The 15018-nt window shown below is 46.4% G+C and overlaps 1 protein-coding gene across 5 annotated transcripts in view; it reads left to right on the forward strand.

Moving 5' to 3' along the window:
• Nucleotides 1-15018, forward strand: part of LOC139561854 (neuroligin-2-like) — a 290221-nt gene that overhangs the window by 124086 nt on the left and 151117 nt on the right. For 3 of the 5 annotated variants that reach the window (XM_071379172.1, XM_071379171.1, XM_071379173.1), the window contains one exon: nucleotides 13257-13310. The exons of the other annotated variants lie outside the window; for them this stretch is intronic. In XM_071379172.1, the coding sequence (XP_071235273.1) occupies nucleotides 13257-13310 (54 nt within the window). The remainder of the gene's footprint in view (nucleotides 1-13256; nucleotides 13311-15018) is intronic. 5 annotated transcript variants of the gene reach the window in all.

The raw sequence follows: 15018 nt of genomic DNA on the forward strand, positions 1-15018 counted from the left end.
ACACACAGACTGGACACACACAGACTGGATACACACAGACTGGATACACACGCAGACTGGATACACACAGACTGGATACACACACAGACTGGATGCACACAGACTGGATACACACAGACTGGATACACACAGACTGGATACACACGCAGACTGGATACACACAGACTGGATACACACAGACTGGACACACACACAGACTGGACACACACACAGACTGGATACACACACAGACTGGACACACACAGACTGGACACACACAGACTGGACACACACAGACTGGATACACACACAGACTGGACACACACACAGACTGGATACACACACAGACTGGATACACACACAGACTGGACACACACAGACTGGACACACACACAGACTGGACACACACACAGACTGGATACACACACAGACTGGATACACACACAGACTGGACACACACACAGACTGGACACACACACAGACTGGACACACACAGACTGGACAAACACAGACTGGATACACACACAGACTGGATACACACAGACTGGATACACACACAGACTGGATACACACAGAATTGATACACACAGACTGGATACACACACAGACTGGATACACACACAGACTGGATACACACACAGACTGGATACACACAGACTGGATACACACACAGACTGGACACACACAGACTGGACACACGCAGACTGGATACACACGCAGACTGGATACACACAGACTGGATACACACACAGACTGGATACACACACAGACTGGATACACACACAGACTGGATACACACACAGACTGGATACACACACAGACTGGACACACACAGACTGGACACACACAGACTGGATACACACACAGACTGGAGACACAAACAGACTGGACACACACAGACTGGATACACACAGACTGGATACACACACAGACTGGATACACACACAGACTGGATACACACACAGACTGGACACACACAGACTGGATACACACACAGACTGGACACACACAGACTGGATACACACAGACTGGATACACACACAGACTGGATACACACAGACTGGATACACACACAGAGTGGATACACACAGACTGGATACACACACAGACTGGATACACACACAGACTGGATACACACAGACTGGATACACAAACAGACTGGATACACATACAGACTGGATACACACGCAGACTGGATACACACGCAGACTGGATACACACACAGACTGGATACACACAGACTGGATACACACACAGACTGGATACACACAGACTGGATACACACAGACTGGATACACACAGACTGGATACATACAGACTGGATACACACACAGACTGGATACACACAGACTGGATACACACAGACTGGATACACACACAGACTGGATACACACACAGACTGGATACACAGAGACTGGATACACACACAGACTGGATACACACAGACTGGATACACACACAGACTGGACACACACACAGACTGGACACACACACAGACTGGATACACACAGACTGGATACACACGCAGACTGGATACACACAGACTGGATACACACAGACAGGATACACACACAGACTGGATACACACACAGACTGGACACACACAGACTGGATACACACACAGACTGGACACACACACAGACTGGATACACACACAGACTGGACACACACAGACTGGATACACACAGACTGGATACACACACAGACTGGACACACACAGACTGGATACACAAACAGACTGGACACACACACAGACTGGACACACACACAGACTGGACACACACAGACTGGATACACACACAGACTGGATACACACAGAATTGATACACACAGACTGGATACACACACAGACTGGATACACACACAGACTGGATACACACACAGACTGGATACACACAGACTGGATACACACACAGACTGGACACACACAGACTGGATACACACAGACTGGATACACACGCAGACTGGATACACACAGACTGGATACACACACAGACTGGATACACACAGACTGGATACACACACAGACTGGATACACACACAGACTGGATACACACAGACTGGATACACACACAGACTGGATACACACAGACTGGATACACACACAAACTGGATACACACAGACTGGATACACACAGACTGGATACACACACAGACTGGACACACACACACAGACTGGATACACACAGACTGGATACACACAGACTGGATACACTCACAGACTGGATACACACAGAATTGATACACACAGACTGGATACACACAGACTGGATACACACACAGACTGGATACACACAGACTGGATACACACACAGACTGGACACACACAGACTGGATACACACAGACTGGATACACACGCAGACTGGATACACACAGACTGGATACACACACAGACTGGATACACACAGACTGGATACACACAGACTGGATACACACACAGACTGGATACACACAGACTGGATACACACGCAGACTGGATACACACAGACTGGATACACACACAGACTGGATACACACACAGACTGGATACACACACAGACTGGACACACACAGACTGGACACACACAGACTGGACACACACAGACTGGATACACACACAGACTGGACAAACACACAGACTGGATACACACACAGACTGGATACACACACAGACTGGATACACACACAGACTGGACACACACAGACTGGACACACACACAGACTGGACACACACACAGACTGGATACACACACAGACTGGACACACACACAGACTGGATACACACACAGACTGGACACACACAGACTGGATACACACAGACTTGATACACACACAGACTGGACACACACACAGACTGGACACACACACAGACTGGACACACACACAGACTAGATACACACACAGACTGGATACACACACAGACTGGATACACACAGAATTGATACACACAGACTGGATACACACACAGACTGGATACACACACAGACTGCATACACACACAGACTGGATACACACAGACTGGATACACACACAGACTGGACACACACAGACTGGATACACACAGACTGGATACACACGCAGACTGGATACACACAGACTGGATACACACACAGACTGGATACACACAGACTGGATACACACACAGACTGGATACACACACAGACTGGATACACACAGACTGGATACACACACAGACTGGATACACACAGACTGGATACACACACAAACTGGATACACACAGACTGGATACACACAGACTGGATACACACACAGACTGGACACACACACACAGACTGGATACACACAGACTGGATACACACAGACTGGATACACTCACAGACTGGATACACACAGAATTGATACACACAGACTGGATACACACAGACTGGATACACATACAGACTGGATACACACAGACTGGATACACACACAGACTGGACACACACAGACTGGATACACACAGACTGGATACACACGCAGACTGGATACACACAGACTGGATACACACACAGACTGGATACACACACAGACTGGATACACACAGACTGGATACACACACAGACTGGATACACACAGACTGGATACACACGCAGACTGGATACACACGCAGACTGGATACACACACAGACTGGATACACACACAGACTGGATACACACACAGACTGGACACACACAGACTGGACACACACAGACTGGACACACACAGACTGGACACACACAGACTGGATACACACACAGACTGGACACACACACAGACTGGATACACACACAGACTGGATACACACACAGACTGGATACACACACAGACTGGACACACACAGACTGGACACACACACAGACTGGACACACACACAGACTGGATACACACACAGACTGGACACACACAGACTGGATACACACAAAGACTGGATACACACACAGACTGGACACACACACAGACTGGATACACACACAGACTGGACACACACACAGACTGGACAAACACAGACTGGATACACACAGACTGGATACACACACAGACTGGATACACACAGACTGGATACACACACAGACTGGATACACACAGAATTGATACACACAGACTGGATACACACACAGACTGGATACACACACAGACTGGATACACACAGACTGGATACACACACAGACTGGACACACACAGACTGGATACACACAGACTGGATACACACGCAGACTGGATACACACAGACTGGATACACACACAGACTGGATACGCACAGACTGGATACACACACAGACTGGATACACACAGACTGGATACACACAGACTGGATACACACACAGACTGGATACACACAGACTGGATACACACGCAGACTGCATACACACAGACTGGATACACACACAGACTGTATACACACAGACTGGATACACACACAGACTGGATACACACAGACTGGATACACACACAGACTGGATACACACACAGACTGGATACACACACAGACTGGACACACACACAGACTGGACACACACACAGACTGGATACACACAGACTGGATACACACAGACTGGATACACACAGACTGGATACACACACAGACTGGATACACACACAGACTGGATACACACACAGACTGGACACACACAGACTGGATACACACACAGACTGGACACACACAGACTGGATACACACACAGACTGGATACACACACAGACTGGACACACACAGACTGGATACACACACAGACTGGACACACACAGACTGGATACACACAGACTGGATACACACGCAGACTGGATACACACAGACTGGATACACACACAGACTGGATACACACACAGACTGGATACACACAGACTGGATACACACACAGACTGGATACACACAGACTGGATACACACGCAGACTGGATACACACGCAGACTGGATACACACACAGACTGGATACACACACAGACTGGATACACACACAGACTGGACACACACAGACTGGACACACACAGACTGGACACACACAGACTGGATACACACACAGACTGGACACACACACAGACTGGATACACACACAGACTGGATACACACACAGACTGGATACACACACAGACTGGACACACACAGACTGGACACACACACAGACTGGACACACACACAGACTGGATACACACACAGACTGGACACACACAGACTGGATACACACAAAGACTGGATACACACACAGACTGGACACACACACAGACTGGATACACACACAGACTGGACACACACACAGACTGGACAAACACAGACTGGATACACACAGACTGGATACACACACAGACTGGATACACACAGACTGGATACACACACAGACTGGATACACACAGAATTGATACACACAGACTGGATACACACACAGACTGGATACACACACAGACTGGATACACACAGACTGGATACACACACAGACTGGACACACACAGACTGGATACACACAGACTGGATACACACGCAGACTGGATACACACAGACTGGATACACACACAGACTGGATACGCACAGACTGGATACACACACAGACTGGATACGCACAGACTGGATACACACAGACTGGATACACACACAGACTGGATACACACAGACTGGATACACACGCAGACTGGATACACACAGACTGGATACACACGCAGACTGTATACACACAGACTGGATACACACAGACTGGATACACACACAGACTGGATACACACAGACTGGATACACACACAGACTGGATACACACACAGACTGGATACACACACAGACTGGACACACACACAGACTGGATACACACAGACTGGATACACACAGACTGGATACACACAGACTGGATACACACAGACTGGATACACACACAGACTGGATACACACACAGACTGGATACACACACAGACTGGACACACACAGACTGGATACACACACAGACTGGATACACACACAGACTGGACACACACAGACTGGATACACACACAGACTGGATACGCACAGACTGGATACACACACAGACTGGATACACACAGACTGGATACACACAGACTGGATACACACAGACTGGATACACACGCAGACTGGATACACACAGACTGGATACACACACAGACTGTATACACACAGACTGGATACACACAGACTGGATACACACACAGACTGGATACACACAGACTGGATACACACACAGACTGGATACACACACAGACTGGATACACACACAGACTGGACACACACACAGACTGGATACACACAGACTGGATACACACAGACTGGATACACACAGACTGGATACACACAGACTGGATACACACACAGACTGGATACACACACAGACTGGATACACACACAGACTGGACACACACAGACTGGATACACACACAGACTGGATACACACACAGACTGGACACACACAGACTGGATACACACACAGACTGGATCCACACACAGACTGTATCATACCCCACATATCTCTTTCATCATTCACTGTTTTTCACACTCACCCTCCTGACTTCCCCTTCCATCTCTGTCTCTCTCTTTCTCTGTCTCTGTCTCTCTTTCTCTCTCGCTCTTTCTCCCTCAGTCTGTCTCTCTTTCTCTCTCTCTTTCATTCTCTCTCTCTCTCTCTGTCTCTCTTTCTTTCTCTCTCTCTTTCTTTCTCTTTCTCCCTCACTCTCTGTCTCTCTCTCTCTGTGTCTCTCTCTCTCTCTCTTTCTTTTTCTCTCTCCCCTCTCTCTCCCCCCTCTCTCTTTCTGTCTTTCTCTCCCCCTCTCTCTGTCTCTATTGCTCTGTCTCCCTCTGTCTCTCTCTCTCCCCTTCTCTCTCTCTCTCTCTCTCTCTCCGCGGCTCAAAGGGCCGTCTTTTCAGAGCTTGCTGTAGCTGAGGTGGCTAGTGGCTGTGAATGCAAATTAGCCTTGCCCCCCTTACTCGCCTCCACCCCCCCCCCCCCCCCCCCACACACACACACACACCCACACACACACACACACAGAGGCGCCTCTGCCAGAGCACACTGCTCACAGTGCCTCCAAAAGTACTGAATGGAGGGGCAGAAACGGAGAGAATGGGAGAAAAGGTAAAGGGAGAGATAGAAAGCAGAAGGTTATTGAAAGGTAACCCTCCACCGGAGTTTCACCGATGTTTACAAGCTGTTGACATGTAACCTACATGTATGAGAACACAAGTCAATACTAAGTCTCCAAGGCCCTGACCCTCAGGTAATGAAAACATAGACTTACTGTACCCTCTGCTGTTCAGGGAACACAATTAACGACTATAGGATTAATCAATGGAGATGTGGGCTGGCCTGCTGAACTAGCCATACACTGAACACACACACACACACACACACACACACACACACAGGGAAGATACGTATCTGTCTGATTTCTACAACATCCCCCCCCACCCTCCATTTCCAATTTCTTAACTGCCCCAGTGTAGGAGGTGGGTTTTAACACAACACTCTTATTAGGCAGGGACCAGGGATGAGTGATGGATGGAGAGAAAAAGAGAGAGAGGTGAAACAAATGTGAGTGAGAGAATGTTGGAAGAGGAAACTTGGCAGTTACATCTTTTTCCAAATTCCTATCCACATTCCCTCGATATTACCTTGATTTTGATCAAATAATGTCCTTCAAGCGTTGCCAAACAACTAAACCTCCCAAAACATATACAAACACGTTCCGAGCGCTTTTCTAAAGGCGGGCTCTGAACGCAGCTCTAATCTATCTGATTAGAAGACACGTTCTGTTCGATTTTAATGGGATTTATGGCATCGCTCCCCAGAGACGGAGGATAAATATTTTTCCCTCAAAGCGGGGTAGATTACCCAGTAAACCTCCAGATTAGTCCCTTGTCTGCTAGAGGAGCACGGAATCACACGGAATCACACGGAATCACACGGGATCACACGGGATCACACGCAGTCATTGCCAAACATCAAACACACATGGCAGAGACATACAGACACATACAGACACACAGATGCAGCCATGTAGGCACAGACACACATAAACTGTAGACACATGGCATATGCATGCATAGCAGATAGACACAAACACTCACACACACACACGCACACACGCACATACACACTCAGAGAGAGAGAGGGGAGACACATCGTGCCTGTGACTGGTTACATGGGGAGAAAATGGTTTTAACCTTCATGCGTTCTCGATCATCACCGTTCTTTAAATGTTACTCTATCTGTCTCCCTGTCTGGTTCTGTCTTTCTGCAGTCTCTGCTGTCTAACTGCTGTCCTGCCCTCTCTGTAGTCTCTCTCCGTCTAACTGCTGTCCTGCCCTCTCTGCAGTCTCTCTCCGTCTAACTGCTGTCCTGCCCTCTCTGCAGTCTCTCTCCGTCTAACTGCTGTCCTGCCCTCTCTGCAGTCTCTCTCCGTCTAACTGCTGTCCTGCCCTCTCTGCAGTCTCTCTCTGTCTAACTGCTGTCCTGCCCTCTCTGCAGTCTCTCTCCATCTAACTCTCTGCAGTCTCTCTCCATCTAACTGCTGTCCTGCCCTCTCTGCAGTCTCTCTCTGTCTAACTGCTGTCCTGCCCTCTCTGCAGTCTCTCTCCATCTAACTCTCTGCAGTCTCTCTCCATCTAACTGCTGTCCTGCCCTCTCTGCAGTCTCTCTCCATCTAACTGCTGTCCTGCCCTCTCTGCAGTCTCTCTCTGTCTAACTGCAGTCCTGCCCTCTCTGCAGTCTCTCTCCATCTAACTCTATGCAGTCTCTCTCCATCTAACTGCTGTCCTGCCCTCTCTGCAGTCTCTCTCTGTCTAACTGCTGTCCTGTCCTCTCTGCAGTCTCTCTCCATCTAACTGCTGTCCCGCCCTCTCTGCAGTCTCTCTCTGTCTAACTGCAGTCCTGCTCTTTCTGCAGTCTCTCTCCATCTAACTCTCTGCTGTTCTGCCCTCTCTGTAGTCTCTCTCCGTCTAACTCTCTGCTGTCCTGCCCTCTCTGCAGTCTCTCTCTGTCTAACTCGCCCTCTCTGCAGTCTCTCTCCATCTAACTCTCTGCTGTCCTGCCCTCTCTGCAGTCTCTCTCTGTCTAACTCTCTGCTGTCCTGCCCTCTCTGCAGTCTCTCTCCATCTAACTGCTGTCCTGCCCTCTCTGCAGTCTCTCTCTGTCTAACTCGCCCTCTCTGCAGTCTCTCTCTGTCTAACTCGCCCTCTCTGCAGTCTCTCTCCATCTAACTGCTGTCCTGCCCTCTCTGCAGTCTCTCTCTGTCTAACTCGCCCTCTCTGCAGTCTCTCTCTGTCTAACTCACCCTCTCTGCAGTCTCTCTCTGTCTAACTCACCCTCTCTGCAGTCTCTCTCTGTCTAACTCACCCTCTCTGCAGTCTCTCTCTGTCTAACTCTCTGCTGTCCTGTCCTCTCTGCAGTCTCTCTCTGTCTAACTGCTGTCCTGTCCTCTCTGCAGTCTCTCTCCATCTAACTCTCTGCTGTCCTGCCCTCTCTGCAGTCTCTCTCCGTCTAACTGCTGTCCTGTCCTCTCTGCAGTCTCTCTCTGTCTAACTCTCTGCTGTCCTGCCCTCTCTACAGTCTCTCTCTGTCTAACTCACCCTCTCTGCAGTCTCTCTCTGAATGCTCTGCTGTCCTGCCCTCTCTGTAGTCTCGCTCTGAGAGAGAGAGAGAGAGAGAGAGAGAGAGAGAGAGAGAGAGAGAGAGAGAGAGAGAGAGAGAGAGAGAGAGAGAGAGAGAGAGAGAGAGAGAGAGAGAGAGAGAGAGAGAGAGAGAGAGAGAGAGAGAGAGAGAGAGAGAGAGAGAGAGAGAGAGAGAGAGAGAGAGAGAGAGAGAGCTATATGGTGGAAAAAGCAACTCTTACCCAGAGTTTCATCTCAGGCTAGAGCACTAAGTAACACTGGACAACAAATAGAGATGTGTGATCTATCCATGTTAATCAGTAACCTGAACAGATGTTCTAGATGGTCTTCATAGAGAGTTTAGGTAAGGCCAGATTGAATACCTTCTGTCCCTGCTACAGAACCATATATAGTAAACCAGTGAATCATACTTGGTGATTTTTCACACATAGAATATCTAAATAGATAGTGTCAGAGATAGTCATGGTACACACACACACACACACACACACACACACACACACACACACACACACACAGTGTTGCCATCTGCTGACAAGGCATGCCCCACGGAATGGGTGGGTGGCTGACTCATGCTTCCACAGGTTGGAGGAGGGGTGACGAAGGGGGAGACAGGGGCTTGAGACGTGTGGTGCGTGAGTCATCATAAATAAAAGACGGTGAGACTAGACACACACCCCCCGTGTACTCCTACTCTCAACCCAACCACCATCATTCCTCTTTTTAGTCCACGTCCAGCCTGTCAGTGAAACGCTCAGTGACTCATACGTCAACCTGTACAATCACACTGCTGTCTGCTGGACACAATTAGATGCTCACCACCCAGACTATACTTACTCTGTCTGTCTGCACAGACACATGTTAATAGATACACATGCACACACTGGGGTTGCGTAGATTCACTCTGATATACACACAGGTTCACACACACACAATCCCTGGGTGGTGTGGCTGGTGTGAGCGTCCGTGCTGTATTTATAGCTAGGGGGGAGCCTGTGGTGCTGTGTGTGTGTGTGTGTGTGTGTGTGTGTGTGTGTGTGTGTGTGTGTGTGTGTGTGTGTGTGTGTGTGTGTGTGTGTGTGTGTGTGTGTGTGTGTGTGTGTGTGTGTGTGTGTGTGTGTGTGTGTGTGGTTAGAGGTGGAAGTAGAGCTGAAATAAAACATTATGTAACCTGGTTCACAGTCAGTGAGCTGCTCTGTACCAGCCCTGGGTTCTAATACTATTCCGAATCATTTCAAATACTTTATCTGTGGTTGATTGAGCTTGCCTGGCATTATGGAGCCAATAGAATGGTCAGAAAACGGCCAAACCCTACACATATGGCGCTCTATGCAGGCCAGAGCAAACGCTCAAAGTATATGAGAGTTTGCCGGGAGATAGAGAGGGAAAGGAAAGGGGGAAATGAGGTATATTTTTTGGAAGGGAGGAGGGAGAAAGTCAGGGGGGGCGTAGAAGAAAGATGGTATAAAGCAACGGACAAAGAAGATATGAGAAGAAAGAGAAAAGGAAGAAAGAGTGGGTGTGTTTCTACATCTGCATTGCTGCTGTTTGGGCTTTTAAGCCAGGTTTCTGTACAGCACCTTGAGATATCAGCTGATGTCCGAAGGGCTTTAGAAATACATTTGATTTGAGTGCATAGAGGAGAGGAGTTGTAATGAAACAGAGGACAAGGCTCCTTTTTCCTCACTAAATGTACAGTAACCTTTAGTAAGGGTCAATTACACTATCGTGGCGGATGTCAAAAGCGTTTATAATAATATTCTAACACTCGACCCTGCTAAACAAACACTGTTATTGTTCCAGTTTACACTTGTTTTTAGCTCTTTCCAAAAATCACTTCCTGCAAAGCTTTTCTTCTATATAGTCCACCCTAAAATACTGTGGTAAACATTAGCGAAGCCTCTTAAATCCTCCTTGTGACTTGAAAGGTGTCTAGATACAGTGGACAGGGATTCATTGACTTTGTTATTAGGGGATATTTCCATCAACCCTTCTGTCTTTTCACAGTTGATAAATAAACATATCATTATGTTGAATGATGTACCCTACACACAGGATACGTCGGACAGGTTGACATGCTGCATTTTCTGTATCCAACCAGCATCGTGAAGGGCCGCAATTCTTTAGGTTTCTACCCAATGTTTTACATCTGTCGACCATTTTACCTCGGGTTCATTTTGATCTGACTGACGGTGACCTTTATTAAAAACAGCCAGTGACACAATTACACACTCTTATGGTTGTCTATCTACGTAGACCTTTTCTGAGCTGTCACTGCAGTTACACAACTTCATTTGTGCAAAAATAACACAGACAGACAGACTTCCTGGTTTTCGGCCTATCAGAGCAGGGCAGGGCTGTGATTGGGAACAGTGATGGAGTCCTGCCCATTGTTTCCCTCCTAGCTAGCTGTAATCCCAACAGCAGATGGTGCTTCCTGTTAGCCCAGGCCTCTTTCTTGATTGGCTGCTTCCCTGATTGCTGCTTTGCATATCACAAGATTAGTTCCTCAACAACAAACTTCCATTTATGAGGGGATGGGAAGGAGAGACGAGCAGCATCACTCTGTTCTCTCTCTCTCTTCCCTCTCTCTCCATCCCTCTCCTCCGTTTGCCAAGAATAGCTGGTGGGCAGATGCAGATTGAATTACATGCATCTTTTACCCACCACACAGCACACACTCCGCTAACTAGCATCAACCTACATGTCATTTCTAATTGACACACAGCTTGTTGTGCGTTGTATGTGTAATTACTCATTCACTGGGGGGAATGGCATTGAGGTTTACCGCTAAGCCACACACACACACACACGCACACACACACACACACACACACACACACACACACACACACACACACACACACACACACACACACACACACACACCCTTTCTCCTGTTTTCTAACGCATGCCTAACATGATCTCTCATTGTTACAGGTCCCTTCCCCTGTGTCTCTCTCTCACTAACGATGGCTGACTAATAAAGATATCATTGTGTTGTGTGTGTTTAAAAAAATATATCTAATGTGTTTATCTTGTTGATGTTGTACAAAGCATTGTGGGAACTGTAGTTTACATATAGGGATAAGGAAGGAGTGTGTCAGTGTTTGTGTGACAAAATGTTGCACGCTACTCATGGTTCACAACAGGGGGTTGTTGTCGATTTTGGATGAAGTCAGCGTTTTGTTTTGGTTTCGACGAGGCCCACTCCTCCCCTTTTGTACCCCTCTGCCCGACGTTCCTTTTTTGGGTTGTGAGGGGAGAAGGGGGGAGTAAGGGTGGGTGATGTTTTTCTAACCACAGATACTCATTCTCTATTCCTCCTTTCATAGATTTTTACTATGGTTCCCTGAAGCCATAAACACAACTTGAACACAAGTAACAAGACATGGGCTCCGGAAGGGCAGTGCAACCGATAACCACTAGTAAACAACCAATGACAACTATTTATCTGTTTCTCCCGGGTGACAAGGCCTGATTGAGTCTTCAGATTGGAGGTCGTTCTTTTATCTTGACAAAAGCGGTTGTTGTCTTTTCTAATAATGAGTCTGTCTGTTTTTGTTTTTAGAAAGAGACAGAAAAGACTTGCTCTTCTTTCTCTTTTTTTGCTCTTTCTTCTTTTCTTCTTTTCATTTTTTCTTTGCGTTTTTTGCCAGTAATCTTTTTTGAATTTTCTCTTTTCTCTTTTTCCCCCCCCCTTTTTTTCTTGCACCCTAGGTCCGCTCACAAAAAAACATGATGAGTCTACAATGAACAGACCGAGAGATGAAGGTATTTTTCGTTGCATGTTTTTCCTTTTTTCTTGTTTTTAAAAGTATTTTTGGGGGATATATAGAGAGAGAGAAGTAAACAGACATCTATTAGCTATACGGTATACGATATATATGTTTAAATATATACAATGTGTTGGCGTTTGTGTCTGTGTTGATTGAGTATCATCTTAATCATTTTAAATTCTTCGAACCAATAGCTTATTCACTGAGAAATTAGCTTAATAGCAGTTTGATGATGACAGTCCTTGGCTAACCTCGTCACCAGGTTCAATTGCTATCGCATACAGCGAGAAAGAGCCGGCTGGTGGGCAAGATTAGACTAATATAATAGTTATGAAATCAACATTGTGTCATCTCTATACAGTTAATTTCGTATAAAAAACCTCTCAGACACATTGACTGACTGACTGACTGACTGACTGACTGACAGGGAGTTTGATGACCTGGAATATGGCCTCTATATAACATTTTTCTTTCACCATTGTTGTTCCTCCCACAACATTAATTAAAGTTAATGTTAATGTGATGCAGCCGAATAGCTATTGAGATATGACACACGGTGGGATAGATGTACCTAGCTTCAAAAGTCAAGGTTAGGGGAGCCTGAGCCAGATAGATAGATAGATAGATAGATAGAGAGAGAGAGAGAGAGAGAGAGAGAGAGAGAGAGAGAGAGAGAGAGAGAGAGAGAGAGAGAGAGAGAGAGAGAGAGAGAGAGAGAGAGAGAGAGAGAGAGAGAGAGAGAGAGAGAGAGAGAGAGAGAGAGAGAGAGAGAGAGAGAGAGAGAGAGAGAGAGAGAGAGAGAGAGAGAGAGAGAGAGAGAGAGAGAGAGAGAGAGAGTTGTATGGTGGAAAAAAACAACTCTTACCCAGAGTTTCATCTCAGGCTAGAGCACTAAGTAACACTGGACAACAAATAGAGATGTGTGATCTATCCATGTTAATCAATAACCTAAACAGATGTTCTATATGGTCTTCATAAAGGAACATAGAGCATTTTAGATTTTTTTTTAAAGAAATACATTATTCTCCTTTTTTTATCAGAATGTTTGTGTTTTCTCAACAGAAACAGACACAACAACACTATTAGCTGCCCCCATCTTGCCTCTTCGAGTAATTTTTTTACCAATAGAAAATGGCTGTTGATGCACATATTTTTCTTATGTTTCAGCTCTTTTTTGAGTGTACAAAAGTTCATATTTGTCTCTTGGGTGTTCTTTTGATATTTATTGGGTATTTTTTTTAGGTGAAAGGTGTGCAGAGTGAAGATAATATGGAGTTTCTCTTTGCTCGAACACATTGACACAGGTTGTGATATTAGAAAGGCACCTACCTGTTCGTGGGGCCAACTATAGATTGACTTCATGAAATTAACGTTTTACAATAGATCGTGTTTCTGAAAACAGACTACCTGTCCCTAACCTCATAACGTCACTGGATTTTTCAAATGTCAAATAATAATTCATACCTCTGTTTACTAGACCTCCACCCATGTCACCTTTCAATAACCTGACACCTAAGTCCTCAATACAGGAACTACTTAATACTAACTCCTGGAGCTTATTCAGGAGGGTGTCACTTCTGTTTACAAAGTTTCAGATAGAAATGTCATGTGTACAGCTGAAATTCGACCTTATTTTGCTAGAGAATCATGTCAGACAGAGGACATAAAACACAATACATCTCGAGAAAGAGAGAGAGATAATA

This window comes from Salvelinus alpinus, chromosome 31 (genome assembly GCF_045679555.1).
Source record: "Salvelinus alpinus chromosome 31, SLU_Salpinus.1, whole genome shotgun sequence".
In the NCBI taxonomy this organism is placed as follows: Eukaryota; Metazoa; Chordata; class Actinopteri; order Salmoniformes; family Salmonidae; genus Salvelinus; species Salvelinus alpinus.